Below are 21,819 nucleotides of genomic sequence, written 5' to 3'. Positions count from 1 at the left end.
CTTCCCCAGTGAGTCAAATTTAATACCTCCAACAGCTTTCCTCTCCCAGGAAAAACAACTGTTCCAAGAAAACCAATATAACCTTTGTAAAATCACATAAACAGAACCAATCCAGAAATGAGGAAGTAAAGGGTAAGATGACATTTACTTTCCCCCTCTTAAGTATGGTACATTGCGGGTAAGTGATCATGTTAATAAAACTAATTTTTGAACTTCAGTTTAGCCAAGAACTCTTCTACCATGTAATGGTTTTAATTAGTTTTCCAATTAATTGTTTTTAATCAATCATAAGCATTGTACTACTCAAAAACAGTGTGATTTTTCACTTGAACCATCCAGCAGCAGCTTTTTTTACAGATTGCTATCATTAGAATAGATTGGGAAAATCACTGAAACTTTGAAATTTTGCTAAACTAACCTTGATGAGCTTCAGTGAACAAAGCCTGGGGGGGAGAGGTATTGCTGAAAACTGGACACCTGGAATGCAGAATTTATAGGCTGGTTGCAGAAACCAGAAGTTAAAGAAGAAACAAACAAACACAACTCAGCATTTGTGCTGGAAACGCCTTATCAGGGAAAAAAATAGTAAAAAGACTGAAAACGTGCATCATGAGAGATCAATAACCAACAGGATACAGAATACTGTTTAATGAAAAGAATGATACAGTTTATAACCAATGGACATTAATTTGTTCGTTTGATAAAAATATATAAATAAAAGTTTTGAAAGTGGCCCTGCATTTAGGCAGAACTATACCCAGGCACGCCGGCGCTGAGAATAAAGCAATGCCTACTTTCTAATACTAAATATTCATACTAATACTAATACTAAAACACAGTGATTTACCCCGACGCTTTCGGCGACAGGTACATGGCAGAAACTCGCTACAAACGTGCCTTAAAAACGCCAGCTCCTCATGACAGCTTTCTGCGGGTTCCTGACAATCCCCAGACTGTGTAACGCTACAGGAAATCGTATTTTAAATTAATTCACCCCCCTTTTTTTTTTATTACTGAGACTGATTACACACTGCCAACTTTGCCGCTCTTTCACCAAGGAAAACCCAACTACCTTTGGGAAACTAATTGAAAGTTCTGGATGTAAAGCACCCAGCAAACCACGCCTCTCACGTATTAGAGAGGGCAGTCACCAGGCTGAAGGATTTGGAGGCCAGGGGCTGGGTTTCCCTCTCAGCCACACCCTTCGAATCCGCTCCGTGAAGCGGGACTCACCGTAGACCTCATGTTCAAGCTCAGAGCAAGGCAAACGCAGGAGGTGAGGGGCCGCGGGTAGTTACGGAAGCCTCGGCGGAGGTCTCCCTTCGTGCCCGCTCGGGCACAACAGAACGGGCGGCTCCCTGAGGGCGTCCGGGCCGCCGCCATTTCCCTCAGGCACTTCCTGCCTTGGGGGCGAGAGTGATTCAGCGCGCTCCTCGTTAGTATAGTGGTGAGTATCCCCGCCTGTCACGCGGGAGACCGGGGTTCGATTCCCCGACGGGGAGGTGGTTACGTTCTTTTGCCGCGCCATCGCCGCTTTACTTTTCCCGGTGATATTCCCAGAGATCCCCTCACTTGTCACCGGGAACGTGGCTGGAGGGGCGCAGCGGAGAGAAGACGCGGCGTCCCCGGCGGTGGCGCCGGGCGTTGGGCGGCCGTGATCGTATAGTGGTCAGTACTCTGCGTTGTGGCCGCAGCAACCTCGGTTCGAATCCGAGTCACGGCAGGAAGATAATTTTTTTTTTTTTAATTTATTTTTCTCTCCCTGCCACCGTCGCTGTCTGGGAGCGCCTTAGCTGGGACGGGACGGCGTGACTTCGACTCGCCCGGGACCCGTCCCTGGGCGGGCGTGGTTTGAGACCGAGAGCGCTACAACGGCAGGAAAAAATGAGCGGGAAAAAAAAAAAAAAAAAAAAAAAAAAAAGGAGCGGAAAAAAAAGGCCACACCCCCAAAAAAATCCTCCTGGCCCGTACGGGGATCGAACCCGCGACCTTGGCGTTATTAGCACCACGCTCTAACCAACTGAGCTAACCGGCCCTCCCTACGAGCGCTCCTGCGACCTCCATTCTCAGCCTATCAGCGGCTTCGGCCCGCCCCGCTCGCGGAGCCTGCGCGGCCGCTCCGAGACCCCGAGCGAATCCCGGCGCCTCTCGGCCGGGGCGGCGCCGAGCCGGGAACGCGTCGGGACGGGGGAAAGGCTGGAAAAGCTGGAAAAGGTAAAGGGGCGGAGCCACCGCCAGGGCGGGGAAATGCGGGAAACCAAAATAGGCACATATCCGGTAGTCGTGGCCGAGTGGTTAAGGCGATGGACTAGAAATCCATTGGGGTCTCTCCCGCGCAGGTTCGAATCCTGCCGACTACGAGAAATTTATTTTCCTCCTTCTGAATGTTCCTTCTCTCTCCGGTGTCCCAAATCCGCTCGCTCTTTGCCTGTACTTTGTTTTGGGTTTTTTTTGTTTTTTTTTTTTGACTCGATAAAAATTTTCACGAGTAAGAAATAAAGAAAACGAGGGAATTCGGAGGCACTTCCCGGGAGTCCCAGCCTGGAACGGGAACCCTCCCACACGGAGGGGCTACCCCGCGAGCGCCCCCGCCCTTTTGGGCAGGACAAGGCGGGGCTATCCGCGGCCCGCCCGGCGCCGTGGCTTAGTTGGTTAAAGCGCCTGTCTAGTAAACAGGAGATCCTGGGTTCGAATCCCAGCGGTGCCTGGGTTATCCCCGACCTTCCCTCAGCTTCGTTTTGCGGGAGCCGCCCCTGTCTTCTTCCCGCTCTTGCCGTGCCCGCAGCAGCGCAGCGCGGCCCTGGCTCTGTGTGCGTGGGCAGCGGGATGAGCTAGGCAGGGCGCCCATCGCTTTTATCATTTGCCCCGCAGAGACTGAGCTCTGCCCCTGTACCCAGCTGCCGCCTCCTTGCGGGGAGTCCTCCAGCGCGGCCTGGGATCTCGGCCCGTGTCGATCCCTACAGGAGATGGGGCTGTGCCCTCCTGCAGGGTCTGCCCTGGACAACGCCTTTCCTTCAGCCACTCGCTTCCTCACCTCCGGCTGGACACCGTCCGCGCCCAAGAAACAGCCCCGGCTGATCAAATCGGAACCCAGCAGCGGCAGCTTTTACCCGGCTGTGGATGCGGTCACGGCGGGGTGTGGGCGCCTCCAAAAGGGCGCGGTTCTTTCCCCCTTCTGCTGATCGGTCCCAAGGAGCGCGGCAAGGACCCGCACCAGCAGCCCCCAAAAGGGGGGAGAGGCCCAAAAGGGAAGTGGCCCGTACGGGGATCGAACCCGCGACCTTGGCGTTATTAGCACCACGCTCTAACCAACTGAGCTAACCGGCCCGTCCGCAGGGATCTGTCCAGCATTCTATATATGAGAGTGCAGCCAGCGCAGTGCAGTGTTCACCAAGACCCGCGTGGCCGCCGATCCCCTCCGAGCCGATACGCGACGGCGTCGCCAGCACCGAACGGAGGCGCAAAAGCGTGGACACCACGCGTGGCCCTGGCGCACTTCCACCCTCCGCTCGCCCACCCGCGGCGATGCAAGGATGGCGCCCTGTCGGCCCGCATTCGTGTTTGGCGGGAGCGCGCAGCAAAACGGCACCGCACGGGGCACAGCCGGAGAAAGGAAAAACAGGATGTCAGGAGTGGGATTCGAACCCACGCCTCCAGGGGAGACTGCGACCTGAACGCAGCGCCTTAGACCGCTCGGCCATCCTGACCGCTGGGGGAATCTTCCCGGCCGGCCCGATTCGCTCCCGCCGCAGCCCGGCGCGCCCCGAGCAGACACGGGGAAGGCGCGCCGGGGCTGCGGCACCTGAACGCACGGGCAGCGGCAGAGCTGTGCCAAGGCAGCACGGCACGCCAGCTGCCTCCTACCGCCTCCAGGCACTGCCTAAACGCCCCCGACAGACCACCCTGAAACAACAGCTGTTCAGTCATACCGTCACTGCCCACTGGTGAAGGCTGCTCTCAGCCCCCCACAAGAGACCGAGATTTTTGGGTTACAAAGACCTGGGCTACCATTAGAGTTTTGCTCAGTTCTGTAGATAACAGTGCCAAGTCACTTATTCCTTTAAAATTATTTGAATCATACTAAAACCACACGTTCACTTCACTTTACAGAAATTTGCCAGTTCATGAGATAGCAGCCAAAGGTAGGTGCTAGACCTGCAACTTCAGAATTTCCTCAAAACTCAGAAAAAAATTCCCATAGCCATTAGGAACTCAGGTTCTGTTTCATAGAAACATAACAGAAATCTAAGTCCTTGCTTCAGTAAGTCTTTTGAGCAGGGTAGAAAAAGTAATTTTCAAGAACAAAGGAGAAAATGAAGTATTCGTCTAAGTCCTTCCTTAATTTTGTTATGTACAATTCTAAAATTTATATAGTCTTGTTATAGAATCATGCACAATTTTTTGAATTTTTTTTTTCTGCATGCCCACACAACCTCACCATGGAACCTCTGAACTTCCTTACCTCATGTTTGTCTCCCTTGTTGTTTCTCTTATGCCTGTGCATCTCCTGTCCTTAAAAAGCAAAGTTTTCTAACTAGAAGGCCTTCATAGAAAACCAAGAACTATTTTTGTTTCAAAACAACAACTTAACTTAAAACTTTATTAACCTTTGCATACATGGTCAATGTTGAAACTAGTTATTGAAGTTGATAACTTGCCAGAACAGTTATAAAAATGTAGTTGTTTGTTGAACATAAATGAGCACCTCAAAACAGAAGTCTTATGTTGAAATCTGCAGTTACTTGTAGGTATAAATGACTTTCTCTTGGGTATTGCAAATGATAATTAGATGCCAAAGAGAATTTTGAGGTCAGCCAGAGTGAGCTTAGTGAAGGTCTCTCCTTTGCCTGACAGAACCTCCTGAGCAAGACCTTTCTTCCTCTTCTGGAGTTGCAGGATCTTTTCTTCTACTGTTCCTTCACAGACAAACCTAAAAAAAAAAAAATTAAAAAATTAAAGACAAAGCCACACCATCTCAAGTGCTATGCAAGTGTCAGTGTTTATATAAACACTTCCCCAGTAAATTTCAAGAGATTCATCTTACTGAGAAATTAATAATTAGCCAATTATGTGACTGACAAAATACTTTTCCTCCTAATGTTTCTGAAACCAAGGCAACATCTGAACAGAAACCAGCTGTCCTCATAGCCAACCATGATAACATTTTAAATACAAGTCTGATGCACTTCAGGTCTCAACTTTGGTCATCTGAAGTAACAGTAATTCTGTGACAAAATCCTGTAATTATTGCTTGATAACTGACTGGTTTAGTATACAAAAAACATTGTATCCAAAATAGCATTTTAGATTCCAGTCTTTGAATGTGCTTTGCATGCGTTATAACTAAGTTAATCTTTCAGTATTTAGTTACAGGTGCTTTTTCTAAAAGTCAACTTTGCTAATTATTAGAAGTGCTTTATGTGTTTTTTATTAGTTATACTATAAAGGTTCAGGCTTAGAGATCACAGTGAAAAAATCTCCACTCAATTAAGAGAAATGGTTTAGCACCCAAACCATTCTCAGGAATGAACAGGACATTCCCAATAATTTACAAGCTGAAAACCAATAAACCCCTGCTAGCTGTCAGGACAGCAATATGCATGCAAATGCCACACAACGCATGAAAACATTTTTATCTCAATGCCACAGTTAGACCTTGTGTCTAGCTCTAAGCAGAGAAACCTAAAGCCAGGCAGTATATAAGCAGCAGCTTCTTGTTCTGCTAAGTAAAATGCTGACCTGTGTATCACAACATCCTTCTGCTGCCCCACACGGTAAATGCGGTCACACGCCTGGTCCTCCAGAGCAGGATTCCTACAAGGTAATTAAAAAAATGAAAGTTGTCTCATCTTCCTGCCTTCCTGGGAATCCTGTTTTCTTCCTCTGTAGAGCTAAAACTGCTCCCAGGCTACCTTAGGTTTATCAGCTTGATGGCCAGCCTTCACCCTGACTGTATTTCCCTTTGGCCTGGGTTCCACACAAAGCCAACTGCATGACTGACACCATGTAGCCCCAAGTCTGGCCAACAGTTGTTTCTCAGAGAAAGCTGAGTAGGTGGTGAGGAAAGACAGTGAAGCAAAAAGACAAACCCCGTAACTCAGGAATATTTATGTAAGAGATGGGTCCAACTGACAAAGTTACAAGGAATACTAAACACCTCCCCCCTAACCCTGTTGCATCAGACATTACAATACATGCAGTGAGAAAACAAGCAGCATGCCCTACATATCCCCTCCAAGATGGAATTTGTATTTCCCTTTACCAGTGCATGTCAAGGAGAAAGAGATGGTTTCCTCCCGTCAAGTTCAGGCCAACACCTCCAGCCAGCAACGAGACCAACATTACCTTCAAAGGCCAAAAGAGTGTTAAGGAACCTGTTTTATAGTCACAGTCAGACTTCACAGCTGTTCATAGCAGTGCTAGGGACTGTTTCCCTGCCCTGAATGCATACCTGAGGCCCTCTGGGATTGTTATTGAACTCTTCCACCACATCCATCCTCTGTTTGGGATTGACAGAGCCATCCACTGTGGCATACTTCAGCCCCAGGCGCTGCAGGTGCACAGCCACAACTTTGAGCATGCTCGTCCACTGAGAGACAACCACACTACAGAGAGAACAGGGAGTTTACAACCAACTCTGTCCTGGAAGTTTGGTCATTGCAGTGTCTCACCCAAGGGGCAACAACAATTCAGGCACCCGTCCCCACTGCAAACTAGAGCTGAGCCCTTTCCCAATTCAGGAATCGAGGTGCAGTGGTAGAACTTGCTGTGGAAGGCTAATACCAAATAAACTCCACATAAATTAAGTCTATAGCTTCCACCACCATTTTTGGATTTCACATTTCCACCTCCCAACCACAAACCTGAGTCACAACACAGTTTCTTCTGTAAAACACAAAACCAAATTTAGATTCACTATAGCTTCTCACTCCCCAGCTTCTTGGGCTAAACAGTTTGTGAGAGAGTAATTTGTTTGATAGTTTCTTGAAAGGGAACAAAAGCAATGTTGGTGCTCCCATTCTTATGATGGGAATGCTTTTTGGAAAAGACTGGAAAAAAGCTTTCTGTAAGTCCTGTGATCAATGCATTCCTTTATCTCTAACAGGTTCAGTTTTAATCTCTGCTTTAGTCCTCCACTTTTTTTTGATTGTGGGGTGGGCAAATACTTCTCATCACAACCTAACTATTCCCAGTCCTATTTCTGGAGAATGGTCTTCCTGGGCCTCAAGGCCTGAGATTTCTCACATGTTCCCTTATGTTTACATTTACCTGTATCTTAAACTCCCCTCTTTTGTCCTAGACTTTTTTTCTCAACACTTGGGTTCAACTACTGCAGTACTGTCACTATTTCACCATGAGTTTTGTATTCAATTACTTTGAGCTATTTCTGCTGTTGTCAAGAAAGAGTGTGCTTCTCTCAATCACTATGACTAAAGAAAAGGACATGCTTGCTAACCTTTTCTGAGGCTGTGAGTGACTCTGAATAGTTTTCAGTTCGGCCAAGAGTTGAGCTATCTGCAGGAAAAAAAAATCCAAAACATTAGTCTGCTTGCTCTCATAATCCACCTCATGCTTGGATATTCTTTATTAAAAGTAGAAAGTAATCAGAATAGCTTTTCAACTAGAATTTCTTTTGTGCTTAAGAGTTTGAAGAGATTTTTAACAGTCATTGGTAAGAACACTCCCACCACAGAAAACAGGGACAGGAAACCAAACCATACAAGCCTGCCTTACAGATTCTGACCTTCCTGTGAGAAGTTATTGCAACCTCTCCTCTTGTTGCCATTCCTTTTTTCTAGCTCATCACAAGCACCATGGTTTCACATGCAAGCTCTTCTGAACTTCTGGGAGTCCACTGCTTAAGATTTTCACTTACAGTTTCTCAGCAGTCACATTCTCACAGCTTTACTAGAAGTAGCCCTCTACCTGTGAGAAGCTGGAGCCTTCCCAGCAGGGGTTCAGCAGGCTATCAACCTACTCACCTGATTTCATCTCAACTGGCAACCTAGCTTGATCTACAATTACCAAGGTGTGACAATTCATGAGCCATTTAAGAAGCAAAATGCTGAAATCCAAGCTTCTCAAGGAAGGTAAGAATGGCACAAACAGAATACCTTGGTGCTCTCCCTGCTGATGTCAAAGATATCTGTTTGAAAAGCTGTGCCATTGAGGTAGACTGTTGATTTGGAATCAGGAGTCTGGAGCTCAGACAGTGTCAAAGCACTAAGCTGTTCCTCAATGGAGAGTGCAAGGCCTTCGCTGTTCAAGTTAACTTGATCCAGAGCCTGTGGGAAGAAAGCAAAATAATAAGGCATCACAGTCAAGCCTGAGATCAAATTCACTACTGATCCAGCCTGCACAGCATCTGCTGAGGACACTGGGTTTGAAGGATGCTATGCAATATGAAGACAGAACAATTAAGAAATATTACTGGATAAAACAGTCCCTTTGGACCTTTATTCTACCCCAAAAAGGGCAGTGTATGGAAAGCATGTGAGCTTAGCCATTTCCTGTGGTCCAGTCTCCTCACACCTGCTCCCAGCATTTAACAACTGCAGGACTACAGATGTTAGAACATAAATGTTTCCCTGTTCCCCTAACAGCTGAACTTTCTCTACAGCTGCTATATATATAGCTCAGAGCCAAGAACTCCTGAAAGATTAGTCTGCTTCCTGCAAGGCAACCTCAAAGCACTGACAGAGCTCTCCAACACACAAGCCCTTGAAACAGGCTACACTTGTGCACTTTTCAAGGCTAGGTTAAGATCAAGGCTACCATTAAAATTCTAGTTCCCTTTTTATTTGAATAAAGGCATTTCCAAAGACACAGCTGCCCATATAAATCATGCTGAGGAACTCTTCAGCAGAAGGTAAGCCCATCTAAAGCATCTTGGGCTTTAAAACACAGAGTCCTAAAATTGACTCTGTTCAAACCCTCATAGCTAAGAAAAACAAAGATGTTACCAAGTCATTAACTTGCATAAGCACTTAAATAAACCCCACAAAACCCTCCACACCACAATACAATTACCACTTTCAGTAAGGAGAGATGGCAGCAGCACTGACGGAGCCTCAAGAGCATGGACAAGACATGGGCAGTACTTGAGACCTGGGAAGCACTTTGTGAGCCTGCTAGAAATTCTTTTTGACTTACTCCAAACTCTTGTGCAACTGTCAAGGAAGGAAGACAAAATATCAAGACCTCTTGGAGGCATTTCCAAGCACTGCCCACCCACCTCGAAAAAGAGTTCATGAAAAGGAGTCAAGAATGAACAGGAAAGCAAATACCTGCTTTAACATAGGAACGTATCAACCCCCCACTTTAATTAAAAAAGAAAAAGGCAACAACAAGTCAGAGTATGATATACCATACAGTAATGCTCACATGTGTTATCTGAGCAACTAGACCTTTATTTCAAAGGAAATTTTAGAGCCAGAATGGTTAAGAGGTTTTTCCAGAGCCAAAATGAGAACAACACTTTTAGAATATTAAGGTAAAAGTCTTTGTAACACGAGGGGAGCATTTTCCAAAGAAATTCTAAGTCCTGACCCAAGGTCTGTTCCCACTTCTGAACTGTGCACTTAAGAGCCACTTCTGCAAATGTTTTCAGGGAAGGGCATGCTCATACCTTTCTCAAAGGGATTACCACCATCATATTCTCTGCCTTCATTTTTCTGCTCTTGTCTCTTTAAGTAAGATTGTAGTGTTGACCTGTAAAAACAAGACAAAGACACTGGGATTCACAGCAAGAAAAAAGGCAAGAGGGATCTGAGCTTAGCAAGCTGATGATGCATTAAGGTAAGGAAGGTTTCATTAATCATTCAGTCACCAAACCATCACATAAAAACCCCAGGTTTTATTTAACTTGAGTATGATCAAAACCAAAGATGCATTTTGGAAATCACAAGAGAAAGCAAGGCTGCTTTTTGAGTATGAGAACACCTTTAAATATGTATTTTAAAGGAAGGAAAATTCTTTACAGTGACACTGCTGAAAGAACCTAAGAGAACACAAAATGATGCTGGCTTGCATTACAGCTATCTGGAGAGAACATAATTTCTACTTGTACAAGAATCTGTACAGAGCAAAGATGATAATTATCTCCTTTACAGGTGCTCACAACTTCATCATTTAAGAAACACTCGTAATTCCAAGTCTTTGGAGTCTTGAAATCGGTGAGATTAAGCATAAGGCTAGAATACAAAGCTCATATGAGGCATGAATATATGGGAGAAAAGAAATCCATCAGTTTTGCCTATTACCCAAACAAGCAATGTATTTTCAAACACAATAGACAGATAAATCAGAAAAGGAAAAAAATTAACAGGAGTTTATCCAAAAGCTCTCCTCATCTGAAGTGAATTTCTCTTCTGATTCCCATACCAATAAGAAACAAACCCACAAAATACCGTATTTCTACCCATATTCCTACCTGGATCTTGCAAAGAGCACATTGTACACAGATTGCTCTTCTGCTGTAAGTTTTAACTGATGCAACTGTGTACTACGCTGGGGCAGAGACACCTGAAGTGAAAATTCACAGGGTCAGATGTACATAGTGCACAAGTCTTAGAGAACATCACAAACACCAGCAATCCAAGATTTAACACAGTACTCTAAGTCTCTATTTGTTCACTAAAGCCGTATGTATTTACACAGTTGACACAACACAGGCACTCACAGAACTCCAAGGAGCCTGTTTAACACTCACAATAAAATCTTTATTCCCGCTCATCCAGTAACAAGAGGCATGAGCTACTATGTATGAACTGCTCCACTGCCACAGAGGGATTAATTAATTTTTGTGTTGTTAGAAAACCTTATTTCCCTATTCAGAATCAGATGGTACACCAAAACTACACCTTTTAAAGGCTTAAGACATGCCTATGATCTAATTTTCCATTCAACAGACTGTTTGTAAAAAGCAATGCAGAAAGCCAATGCTCCAGCCCACATCAGGTCCATTTGAGATATGGCAGCTTGAGTTCTCAGATCTAGGCTAGTCCAGTGATTTAGACTAACTTTCCACTAAGCGGCCATCTACGTGCAATTACTTGGCATATTTTTGTCTGCATGTGATTTAAAACTGAAAAGTTTTATTATTCTCCTGAATTTTACTTTCTGGGTAAGCAACCAAAGCATCCCACAGGCATTTGCTTCTCTTGCTCAAGACACTGCAGCAGATAGGAACCCCCACCCATTAACAAATTTATGCATGTAAATAACTGTCTGCTGCAAGGAAAACAATGGAATAATGGTATCATTTTGGAGGGTGAAGTTCTTACCAGGGGCTTGCCAGCTGAATCCAGCTGGTCCTTAGTTCTCTGCAGTAAGAGGCTCCTGGTTAAGAGGCTTAGCCTCTCCCCTCCCTTCCTTGTGTTGTTATCTACCTGGTACTTCCACACTTTGTATTCATCAAAAGGAGAGCAACGTAGAAATCTGTGATAGGAAGGAAGGAGACTTCATACCAAGGGAAGAAGAGCTCTTCATTTACTCTGGAGTGACCAGAACCAAATTCCTTGCTACCAAAACAAACCATTTTCAAATGCCATAACTGCATGACCAAGGACATTAATGTAATGTAATGTAAGCATTACACTTCCAGTGTAACGGTGGTGACAACTTGTTGCTTAGATGTCTTACCATCATTAATACTATAAGCATCTGATTCTGTACCCATCATTTCCTCGTAGCCCATTATGTTTCAAGCATCACCAGCAAACAAAAGACATCACGATGCAGAGGCACTTGCCAAAAAGCATATTCATCTATTATTTCAAAATAGCAAGCTTTTTACTTGACAATTAATTACAATTATCCAAAATTAATTTCAAATCCAAGTTCTCTGGTTCTCCAACACCATTTGTAACCTTTCCCCCCTCAGCAATGAGGAGCACCTTCATCATTGTTCAGAGAATCCAGTTTTCACCCTTTCCTTTAGTGCTCTTTTGGCACAACACTCCAAGGTGGTCCTCCCACCACCTGGTAACAACAGGGATTAACTCATAACATCTCTGCTCATCAAAATTGGTTTTGTGCATACTCATCCTGAACACAAAGGAGATCCAAGGTAATTTCCCCTTTGTTTTCCATGGAGGCAGAAAAGCTACATGGCAACAGCAGACACATGGTCAGCCTTGTGAAATGCCTCAACCACAGCCTTTGCAATCCAGTGCTAAGCATTTATATAACTAATCCTACTACTCCACATATCTCAGACACATCTCAGACTTAGAAATAACTTCAGCATTTCATCAGAGAATAATTACTAGGACTGGATCCCTGTCCATGTGGTCACATGCAGCCAGCTCACCTCAGGAGAGAGTACATGTCCAGCAAGTTGTTCTGTATTGGTGTCCCAGTAACAGCCCATCTGGCACTGGCTCTCAATTTGCACACAGCTATAGAGGTTTGAACCCGTGGGTTTTTAATATTGTGAGCTTCATCCAATATAATTCGAGCCCAGGCTACCCTGAGCAGAGGGGAACAGGGAGATGATCCACTCTGAAAGAAAAAAGCAGACCATGATCTGAAGCAAAACCTAGGCTCTCCAAGGAGCCACAAGCAAACACATTTTTCCAGCCAGAAGTCTTTTCCTGATGTTAGACAGCAACAGTTTGTGATCTTAGTGTCTTGTTAGAAATGGTGTCTAAAAATCATCTCTTTAAAGCTTCCATGTTTAAAGTTTATAAGCCAGAAACTAACCTATTTGCCTGATCTCAATAACAATTTCTAGCATTTTTCTCTTTTTCTTGCTTTTAGCATTTTATTATATAACGTTCTTGCTTCAAGAGTTGTTTTATATCAGTAAAGTTTCACTATACTGAGCTGAAAGACCACAATTCTGCTCTCTCAAAATTTTATAGATGCCATCTATAGTTTCAGGAAATTCCAAGTCCTGTTTTCTTCAAGAACTACATCTAGAGCTGTGCACAGAGGTTGGAGACAGCAATGGACTTCCTCTACACTGTGTAGTCATTTCAGTCAGCACTCAGCAATCACATCATTATTTTCATAGCTCAGCCAGCAGCATACTGCTGTTTCTTCAAGGCAGCATGGAAGCTGCCTCAGTCTCAGCTCAGACTGACCCAGACTGACCTGAGCACAACAGGTTTCTGGTAGTTTGGAGTGACATTAGTGCTTCAAGAAACAAAGAACATCAAACAGGAGATTCTACTGCTCCTTCACCTCAAAAGGAGAATGAGATTCACCACTGCATTCTTAAAATTACTTCCTAAGACACTTCAACTGTACTCAATGTAGCATAGTCTATAATTCTGCAGAAGAGATATATTGTGAATTTATTTGTTCTTGCAGCACATCACAGCAATTTCTCTCATCACTTTGCTTTTACAAAAATAAACAGGGGCTTATTAAAAAAAAAAATCAAGCTGCTGCTCACTATAGCACATATAAGGTGCTACTTGAAACAACAATAGTTTGCAACACCTCAGAACAAAACCTTAAGGCAATTCCCTATTGACATTATGGCTTCTCACCCCCACATCATGGTCCTGAGCAGGGACTTCCCCCTCCTCTTTGCTTGTGGGAACCTCCTTGGAGAGAAGGCTGTAGGTTGTGACAACAACATCATATCCAGAAAGCCTGAATGAAGGCAGAGAAGTAATCAGGAGCAAGAACAGATAAGGAACTAATTTTGTAAGAAGACTAAATGTAGAGAATATGCACCTTTTATTTTTTTTGCTATCGGAAGCAGTGACAGCCTCCACCAGAACCACTGAGCATGGGCAAAGACCATAAATGTTTTATTAAATACACTTTGACAGCAACATCAGCCTGATGTTCTAGACCTTCCACATTTCAATAGTTCACGTTCTCCTATCATTCTATATCCACTGAATTTCAACTTTGATAAACACAAATCTATTGCTATGTAGTATTTTGCTTTTCTTGGTCATATTTATGGTTTAGCACTTACACCTCTGCGTGCTTATCTCGATTTGGCCCGTGGTACAAATAGACCCTCAGTTTGCCAAAGGCCACGCGTCTCTCAATCTCTTTCTTCCAGTGATGGATCAAGGATGCAGGACAAATGACTAAAGTGCCATGGGAAGGGATGACAGTAAAGTCTAGAAGAAAATATTGCAGACAGGTTTCAATGTCTTCACATTAGACTAGAATAAAGACAAAATTTTTGGAAATTCACAACTGAGAAGAGTGTCCAACCAGTTCCATGAGGACACAGACAGTACAGACTACGGGCACAGAAGCAGTACTCTTTAAAAAAGCACTAACATCCCCAGTGTCTGTGGACAAGATGTGTTGGGGGAGAGCTGAAAAGAAAAAAGATCAGTTACAGAGAGGTGAGTAGTAACTACTTGAAGTCCCTGTGAAAACTATGCATATGTTTAAAAAATGATGAAACCTTTTGCAAAGCCAACATATGCTGGATTTAACTATTTCAGGAAAACAGTTAAAAAAAATATTCCCAAAACAATATAAAGTAATGAGCTGGAAAACCCTACACATGCAATGGGAAACAAAAATGACCCTGAGCAAGAGAAAGGTCATGCAAGGAAGCCCAGTGCAATTCAGCCAAATGAAAGTTTCCTGCAGAAGGAAAGTGAGTACAGACAGAGTGTGTTGTTCTATGACCTCTTAACCTATAATGCTTTAGGCATTTCAGATGACACTTCATCATAACATATGTGCTGTTGGATGGAAGCAATTCTGTACCATTTTTGGATAGCCATACTTCTAATGTCTCCTTTCTTTTCTCTGTCTTCAGCTGCTTCTGGGCCAGAATGAGAGCAATCATCGTTAGAGTCTTCCCCAAGCCCATATCATCCGCTGCAAAAAGACACACGCAAGTTATCACCTGCAGAAATGCTGATAACCTCAGGTGAGCCCACTTGGATCTATACCGAGGGAAATATTACAACAGAAAGTGCCCTGGGGAGCCCAGAAAATCAAAATACACAGATGAAAATTTCAGGGTATGATTTAGTAATTGGTTAAGGCCTGTACTTAGTAATAGGGCTCAGGAAACAAGCCCTTTTGACATGCCTACAAAATAACCAGTTATTTGCCACCAAATAAGTTACATGCAAAACTGCTGCCATAGATCTGCCCCACAAAATCCATTTTGCCATTCTGTTGCTCACCCAGAATTCCTCCACACGGCCTCTGACTCTCTCTCCAGAGGAGCCATGCAAGCGCCTGTTTCTGGTGCTGCAGCAGTGGGACCTGAGAGGGTGAGCGAGACAGAGGATTTGAAGGAAACACCTGGCAAAATTTAGACACTTCTGTTTCCTGTACCAATTATCCTGTTCAACTCTTTTACTACAATCCTTCTCAAAGGAGTTTACCTACCTGTTGTTTTTCCACACAGGCTGGGATACCCAAGGTAAGCAACTACTGAAGACAGGAGGTCAGCAGTACCACAGATGAGTCTTCCTAATGTTTCCTGCACTAACCAGCCTAGTGCCTCCATGCTCTCAGAGAGCAGATAACAGCTTGCTCAGCTGGAAAATCCACCCCAGACTACCTTGCTTACAACAGCTACCACTGTCAAGGAAAAGGATTGAGAATGCTTCCCCTTTTCTCACCAAGTCTAAGACCCCTACAGACTCTTGAAACAGGAAGAGGGACTACATACTACCATCACAGGACGTTCAGTGGCCTTCCCCACCACTGAAAAGGTCCCAAGACAATGTGACAAATGACACAACATATGCACCCACACACCATCCTGTAGAGGCATGTGCCTTTGTTTCAATACCTTGCATATAACCTCAAACAGATCAGAACTGACTACTCTCAAGTCCATCACACCGCATGAACTCAATCACCCACAACACTGTTTTGAGAGATTAGTTCTTCTGGCACACCAGGAAGAATTAACAATGAGGTTCTCAGCCTGTTCTCACACTTCTGTTCTGCCAGTCATGTACAAACAACATGGATGGAGTGTAATTAGTGTATCTCCTTCCAGCAAGATGCAAAGCATGTCAAAGTGGGAAGGAAGGAATGTTCTAGGGTACCACTCAGAGGCTATGATTCATTCATCAGTATGACAACTTCCATCCTTGCCAACCCACCTTCAGTCCAGAGGGATCTTCAGCTGCTGTCTCCTCTGTTGGACAGGATTCTAGAGATTTGTGAAGATTATTAATAGCCTCAAATATGGCACTGTGTACAGCCCTGAGTCGGTCTTCTGTCATTCTTCCCCCATACAGATTCTGCACACCAGCAGCCACTGCAAAGATACAGTACCAGAGATGTGTTTACAAAGCTAACTTTCCCAAATAGATCTTTCACCTCAGAGATTAACTTCAGTGGCTACAGATGCCTGAGGGACAGTATGCAGTAACAAAACAGGCTTAGTACTCTCACATGTATCAAGTTGCAGGATTACTTCAGAAATAGTACGCAACAGTGTTCTCTGTAATGGCAAAGTCTTTCTATACTTACTTCCAAAACTTTGGCCACTGGAACCCAAAGTAGCAGCAGCCAAGAGGTGACTGTGTGAGCCTGCAGAGGCCTTTGCTGTAGGATCCTGGAGCGGGAGCGGTGTTATCAGCTTTGTACCACCTGGCCTGCCAACTGGGTTAGACAAAGGTTCTTCATGGCAGCTGCTGCTTGTGCTATCTTGCCCTTAAGGAGAAAGGAATCACAGCCTGGAAAGATTGCACAGTGATCCTCAGAGCCTTGCTCTACAGCCCAAAGAATAGCCTTTATTTTGCCCAGTAGTCTGCCTGCAAAATACTGTGAAGTGGTGACACCAGTTTAATAGCAGCACATCACCTGAGCCACTGCAATTACCAGCATGTGCTCTTGGCCTGATGCTGTGACAGGCAGCCAAGTCCAGTTCCAGCCTCAGTATGTGGTTTACAGCAACAGTGAACTCTGCAACTGTGCTCAGAGTAGTGCAGACAAGGTCAGTTTTGCACCCTGTTCCCAGATGATTAATTTTGAAGACATCTCTCTTGTCAATATTTTGAACACAAAAACTATTGAAACATCCAAGAACAAACGGCTGAGAGCTCATGAGCTTGGCTCTCTCAGGAATGCCACACTGGAAGCTGCTCATTTTGAATCTGGTAAGTGGAATATTCAGTGACAACAACATGCATGAACAGCACAGTTCCATAATGCAACACAGGTAGTTAGCACTTCATTGCCATGTTCGAAAAGATACCTGTCTCAATCATGTAGCTAAAGCTGGAAACCTAGATCCTAACCATAGGAGGAAACTCCCTTGGGAAGCCACCACATTACAGAGGAAACATTTGAGTTGTTCCATTCATCTGCTCCCAGACACGTATTTTGCAATTAACACTTTTCCTCTTCAGTAAATCTCAACAGACAAACGTTTTATAGACCACAAGCCATATATAAGTTTATGCTATATTTCCTCAATATTAACAAGTATTTTAAGACAAAGTGTTTTGTAAACTTCTGCAGTCAAAAAGAAAAAAAAAAGTAACCCTACCTTTTTCACTAGTATCTGCTGTTGAAATGTTAAGAACACTGAGTGTAGCTTCCAAATCCTGCACTTGCTTTAACAACCGTTCCCCTTTATCTGGCAGCAACTGAACGTTCACTGTAGCCAATGTACTCTGCAAAAAAGAAACCAAAACTTGAGTGTGGTTACCAAGCTCTCTGCTGACACAGAACAATCAGCTCAGAAGTCTAAAAAGAACTAATCTCATCCCATTTAAATTTGTATTTTGATACTGTTCTGTAATCTCAAAAAGCTTTCAAGTGCCATTCAGTGCAATTAAAAAGTCTTTTAGCAGAAAATAAGCTAACCATTAGTGTTTAGAAAATATGGAAGGACACAGGGTCTCCTCTTTATGAAACAGGCAGGTGAGTGAGATAATCTTAACATCTCTTAAAATATCCAGAACATTTAACCTACTTGCACCTTTCTTTCTATGCTTGCACAACAATTCTGACTTTATTTCAAGATTCTGCTCTGAGCTCTAGACAAACAGGGGGGCTTATAATAAAAATGAAAAGCATAGTGATGGGCAATTATTGAAAAAAACAAAAAAGCAAACAGGCAGGTAGTTTATTTCACCGTAGAGTGAGCTTTCATAGCCAGATCACAACTACTGCACAAGGCCAAAAGAGGCTACCAGATACAGCCTTGCTATTTACAAAGGTTAAACTGGCTGTGCACTATTCCATTTTATGCAAATTACTTTCAGGGTAAAAGACAAGACACGACCTCAGGTGAGTCAAAACTGAGCATCCCCAAAGGCAGAAGACTGTATTGCCTTACAGGTAATTGGTTTGTATCTGCTTAATACAACCAGTCTGTACATAGGCTGAATGCCCTCCCATGCCACATCTTCCTAAACCCCATTTTGAGTTTCTGCTGTGAGGAGATACCATATTCTGATGCCTGTCCCAAGTAACGGAAGTCACCTTGGAATCAGAACAATAAAGCCCCCAAATAATAGCTGAAATAAATGACCTTTTTCTGTTTCAGCTGGACTACAAGATGGTTATGAAGCACTTTAGGGTCCTGGGGTCCTTCCATGTGATGTGATGCTGCTGCATCCAAAGATGTCCCTTGCACACTCTTTCCTGATTTTCCTGTAGGAATCTCAACTGATATCTCAGGTTTACTTTTACCTGATGAGGAACAAACAAATTGCACTTCATCACTGTCACTGCCAGAGGCTTCACCAGGAGGCTGTGGCAGCCCTGGCCCGAGTAGTGCCTTGGGCAAGTCCGCCTCTGTCCCTCCTCTCAGGGCAGCATGCTTCGATGTCGACTGTGCTCCTGCTGAGGAAGTGGTATCTTCCTTAGACACTGGTTTCATTTCACCATTCTTCTGACCAGTGCAATCTTTCTCTCTTGTTTCTTTATCCCTACAGCTTTTTAAGCTTTTTCCTCCCAGCTGCTCCTCCCCTGGAGGCTTGGTACTTGTAGTTTGCTTTCCAACACTTAGTGGCAAGAGTTTTGATCTTGCTCCTGGCTCCTTGTCCACACAATCAGAGGGCTTCCAGGATTCCCTGCCACTGCCACCATATTTCTCTTCCTCTGAAAGTCTATTTTTCCCTTTCCTGGTCTCAGAAAGGCAAAGTTTAGATTGAGACACTGTAGTCTGCTGAAGTTCTAGGTCACTTTTACTTCCTGTGGGCGATTTCTTTTTATTTTTGAGCTCTTCTAGAGGTACTGTCTTTATGGAGGAATCAGAGGTTGATTTCTTTTCTTTATGTGACACCAGCACACACTCATTGTCTGCTTTAACTCCTTTTGCTTTACTTTCCTCTCCATTTCTTTGCTTCATTTGTTCCCAGGATGATGGAGCACAATTCTTGTCTAGTACTTTGAATGGATTTCTTTGGCTAGTGGGATTGAAGAAAGGTAGTGTCCTGGGCTGGGTTTCCAAGGGTTTTGACACTTTGGTAGCTTTTGGATCCTGCAATATGTACATGGAAATAAATGCCAATGTTCAAATTATTAAAGTCTGTTAATAACACACACAACCTGATCACCTCAAGCAAGACTTCATCCTCTACCAAAGTCATCTTTCCTATCATTTTAATAGAATCAGGATAAACATTTCATAAGAAATCCAAAACAAAAAGGCTGGTTTTCAACTTTCTTTGCCATTCCCTTTTTTTTTTGGAACCAAGTCCCAGTAGCACAATCTCTACAAAAGAGGACAGCCAGAAATCAAATCCAAGTTTCTTCTAAGACTGAAGAATAGCGAGTACCTCACACAACTCAGGAGAAAGATAATTCTCATCTAGAGGACAGCAGGCCTGATACACTTCTTAACTGGAAAATATAGAATCTCCGAGTAAGTAATTTCAGAGGTGATTATGGTATAAGGAATGAAAAGTCATGCCAGAATAAAGTGATACTACAATACAAACAGGACACTCATACCTGCCATGGGACGCTTCCACACCATTTCTTCCCATTCAATTTACTCTTAAGGCACCGGTAAAATAACCTAACAAGGATTAAAACAAGATTTCAATCCCAGGAGCCAGTAAAGAAGCTCTAAGCATTCTTTTAGAAGTACTTTGCACCAAAAACCATTACAGACAAGTTCTGTTAATCTGTACTTTACATTCATACCTTAGCATAACAAAAGGCCATGAACACTAGCAACAGAGCTTTTTACAGGAGTAGTGTTCTCTGAATAAAGATTCCTAGGGTTTGGGGTTTTTTTTAATTTTAGCAACAGAAGAGTAACTGCTCAGGCAAAAATGCTATCTATGTTTAGAGCCTTAGAAGCATCTTATGATTTCTAGGTGCAAGGAGACAGCTCTTCTTTTAATTACACTGCACAGGCCACCTCGTCTTTATAACAACTCGGGGACAGAAATACTTTGGATATTGTTTCTTTCTTTCTTAAACTAGCAGCCAACCAGGACTGCTGCAATCAGAGTTAACACTGGTGAATTTGATGCTGATTTTGGATGAACCCAACCAGAGAGCCATGTTCAATTCTATTAAAAACAAAAATTATCTGATGACCTAAGTTTATACTATTGGATGTAACTGCTAATAAAAGTGGCAATCATTTGGAAAAAGGGTAAGTGAAGGCCTCAGGGCTCAATGACCCTCTTCCTCTTCCATTTTAGAAGGAAACTGCCAAGTCAGTCAGAATCAAACAATTCAAAATATTTCAACATGTGCAATAAACCCCTGTTTCCACTTTGAATGACTGGTAGTTCAACTATCTCACTTGTTCATAAATAATAAGGAGAGCTAAGATCCTCTTGATCTTAAGAATAACAATCTTTATTTTTAAGAGGCAGCATCCTACAATGGAAGTCTTCAAAGGTGCCATAAAAATGAGATACTCTAAAAAGAGCCCGCTCTTCCCCAAAGAACACGGGTACAGCTTAGGTGGATGTTAAATCCTCATTACAGAAAAACTACTTAATCACGAGATTCAGGTTTTCTGACGTGTAACTGTAAAAACTAACCGACCATGAGTCAGAATCCGTTTGAGAACATTATTTTAAGCACTGAACATAGGACAAAGAAGGAAGAAGAAATATAGGTTTCACCCGTTTGAAGGCAGACATCCCGGTTTTAAAAAATTTGAGGAACTTACTGGTATTCATCTCTGTCCGGCTGCTGAACCAGGACTTGCAGCTCCACCACGCACCCCTCATGGATCAAGCAGTGAGAAGCAGGAACCCTGAAAGGAGGAAAGCAGAAGCGAAGAATACAGACAAGACGAACTGCCCAGGAAACTGCCACCGCAAAACAATCACCTACGATAAACAAAGGCTACGTAAGAAAACAAGCTTGCGATTGGTGTCACGGCAGTGAACTTCCCTCAGGACAGGCAAGTGTATCCCCTGTCCCATCGACCCCCTCCTGCCGCCCCTGCCCTGCACCTACGGCGCTGGGAGGACGAAGCTGCAGGCATCGGGGCCCTGCGTCCCGCACACGTAGAAGCTCTTCCCTTTGTTGGGGCCATCGCGGACACCGGTTTTTAGGAAGCAGAGGGACCCTGCGGAGCGGAGAAGCGCGGAACTGATCAGGCCGAGCCCCCCACACACCCGCCCTCATGGGGACCCCGGCCCGGCCCTCACCGTGCTCGGCGCACGGCACAGCCTCCATGGCCGAGCAGTACGGCCGCGCCCCCCCCCTTTGAACCAGCCAATCCCGCCGGGCCGGCGCTCCCACCAATCAGCGAGGGGAAGGGGCAGGGCATGGGGAGCGACAGCCAATCGCCGCTGCTCTGCGCGATCCCCTTCGAGGGCGGGAGGGGAGACACTAAAGGGGCGTGGCCACACGGCGATGGGCGTGGTCTCGAGGGCGTGGCCTCTGGCCCCGCCCCGGTGCCGCAGCCGGCGCGCCCGCGCTCCC

The 21,819-nt window shown here is 44.3% G+C and overlaps 1 protein-coding gene, 1 long non-coding RNA gene and 7 other non-coding genes across 10 annotated transcripts; 5 read left to right on the top strand and 4 right to left on the bottom strand.

Moving 5' to 3' along the window:
* Positions 1 to 1,223: 1,223 nt before the first annotated feature.
* On the top strand, positions 1,224 to 16,055 carry LOC148184918 (uncharacterized). Its single transcript, XR_015771910.1, has 3 exons — positions 1,224 to 1,447; positions 14,750 to 14,863; positions 15,353 to 16,055. It is a non-coding gene; the product is annotated as an uncharacterized LOC148184918 (long non-coding RNA).
* TRNAD-GUC (transfer RNA aspartic acid (anticodon GUC)) lies at positions 1,431 to 1,502 on the top strand. The gene has a single exon. It is a non-coding gene; the product is annotated as a tRNA-Asp (tRNA).
* On the top strand, positions 1,652 to 1,723 carry TRNAH-GUG (transfer RNA histidin (anticodon GUG)). Its single transcript has one exon. It is a non-coding gene; the product is annotated as a tRNA-His (tRNA).
* On the bottom strand, positions 1,962 to 2,035 carry TRNAI-AAU (transfer RNA isoleucine (anticodon AAU)). Its single transcript has one exon. It is a non-coding gene; the product is annotated as a tRNA-Ile (tRNA).
* TRNAS-AGA (transfer RNA serine (anticodon AGA)) lies at positions 2,278 to 2,360 on the top strand. Its single transcript has one exon. It is a non-coding gene; the product is annotated as a tRNA-Ser (tRNA).
* Positions 2,634 to 2,707, top strand: TRNAT-AGU (transfer RNA threonine (anticodon AGU)). The gene has a single exon. It is a non-coding gene; the product is annotated as a tRNA-Thr (tRNA).
* Positions 3,254 to 3,327, bottom strand: TRNAI-AAU (transfer RNA isoleucine (anticodon AAU)). The gene has a single exon. It is a non-coding gene; the product is annotated as a tRNA-Ile (tRNA).
* TRNAL-CAG (transfer RNA leucine (anticodon CAG)) lies at positions 3,625 to 3,707 on the bottom strand. Its single transcript has one exon. It is a non-coding gene; the product is annotated as a tRNA-Leu (tRNA).
* TTF2 (transcription termination factor 2) lies at positions 4,566 to 21,598 on the bottom strand. Of its 2 annotated transcripts, none has more exons than XM_088051686.1 (23): positions 21,543 to 21,598; positions 21,349 to 21,460; positions 21,056 to 21,218; positions 19,873 to 19,939; positions 18,446 to 19,399; positions 17,456 to 17,582; positions 16,435 to 16,617; positions 16,062 to 16,219; positions 15,126 to 15,207; positions 14,698 to 14,811; positions 13,940 to 14,090; positions 13,500 to 13,605; positions 12,314 to 12,504; positions 11,286 to 11,439; positions 10,433 to 10,524; positions 9,629 to 9,711; positions 9,031 to 9,170; positions 8,115 to 8,285; positions 7,457 to 7,515; positions 6,452 to 6,605; positions 6,263 to 6,345; positions 5,740 to 5,814; positions 4,566 to 4,930 (listed from the first exon to the last, which is right to left on the bottom strand). In XM_088051686.1, exons 2-23 carry the CDS (start codon positions 21,425 to 21,427, stop codon positions 4,786 to 4,788), a joined length of 3,531 nt encoding a protein of 1,176 aa, XP_087907812.1. In that variant the 5' UTR covers positions 21,428 to 21,460; positions 21,543 to 21,598; the 3' UTR covers positions 4,566 to 4,785. The 2 variants fall into 2 exon arrangements, with proteins under 2 accessions (XP_087907812.1, XP_005523997.2); XM_005523940.3 differs by having other exon boundaries at positions 21,056 to 21,142; positions 21,543 to 21,592.
* Positions 21,599 to 21,819: the final 221 nt, after the last annotated feature.

This window comes from Pseudopodoces humilis, chromosome 2 (assembly GCF_049639895.1).
Source record: "Pseudopodoces humilis isolate 2021_Gansu_Grassland_sample_001 chromosome 2, ASM4963989v1, whole genome shotgun sequence".
Lineage (NCBI taxonomy): Eukaryota > Metazoa > Chordata > Aves > Passeriformes > Paridae > Pseudopodoces > Pseudopodoces humilis.
The sequence above is the reverse complement of the archived record's forward strand: the minus strand, read 5'-3'. Positions and strand labels throughout refer to the sequence as shown.

Bases quoted from the DNA above. Each gene is read 5' to 3' on its own strand.
- TTF2 (XM_088051686.1), bottom strand. From the start codon at position 21,427: ATGGCCCCAACAAAGGGAAGAGCTTCTACGTGTGCGGGACGCAGGGCC. The intron at 9,712-10,432 runs GTAGGAATATGG...TTGTTTTTACAG, and splicing joins GTGCTCTTTGCAAGATCCAG to GTCAACACTACAATCTTACT. The intron at 7,516-8,114 runs GTATTCTGTTTG...TTTTTCCTGCAG, and splicing joins TCAGCAGGGAGAGCACCAAG to ATAGCTCAACTCTTGGCCGA.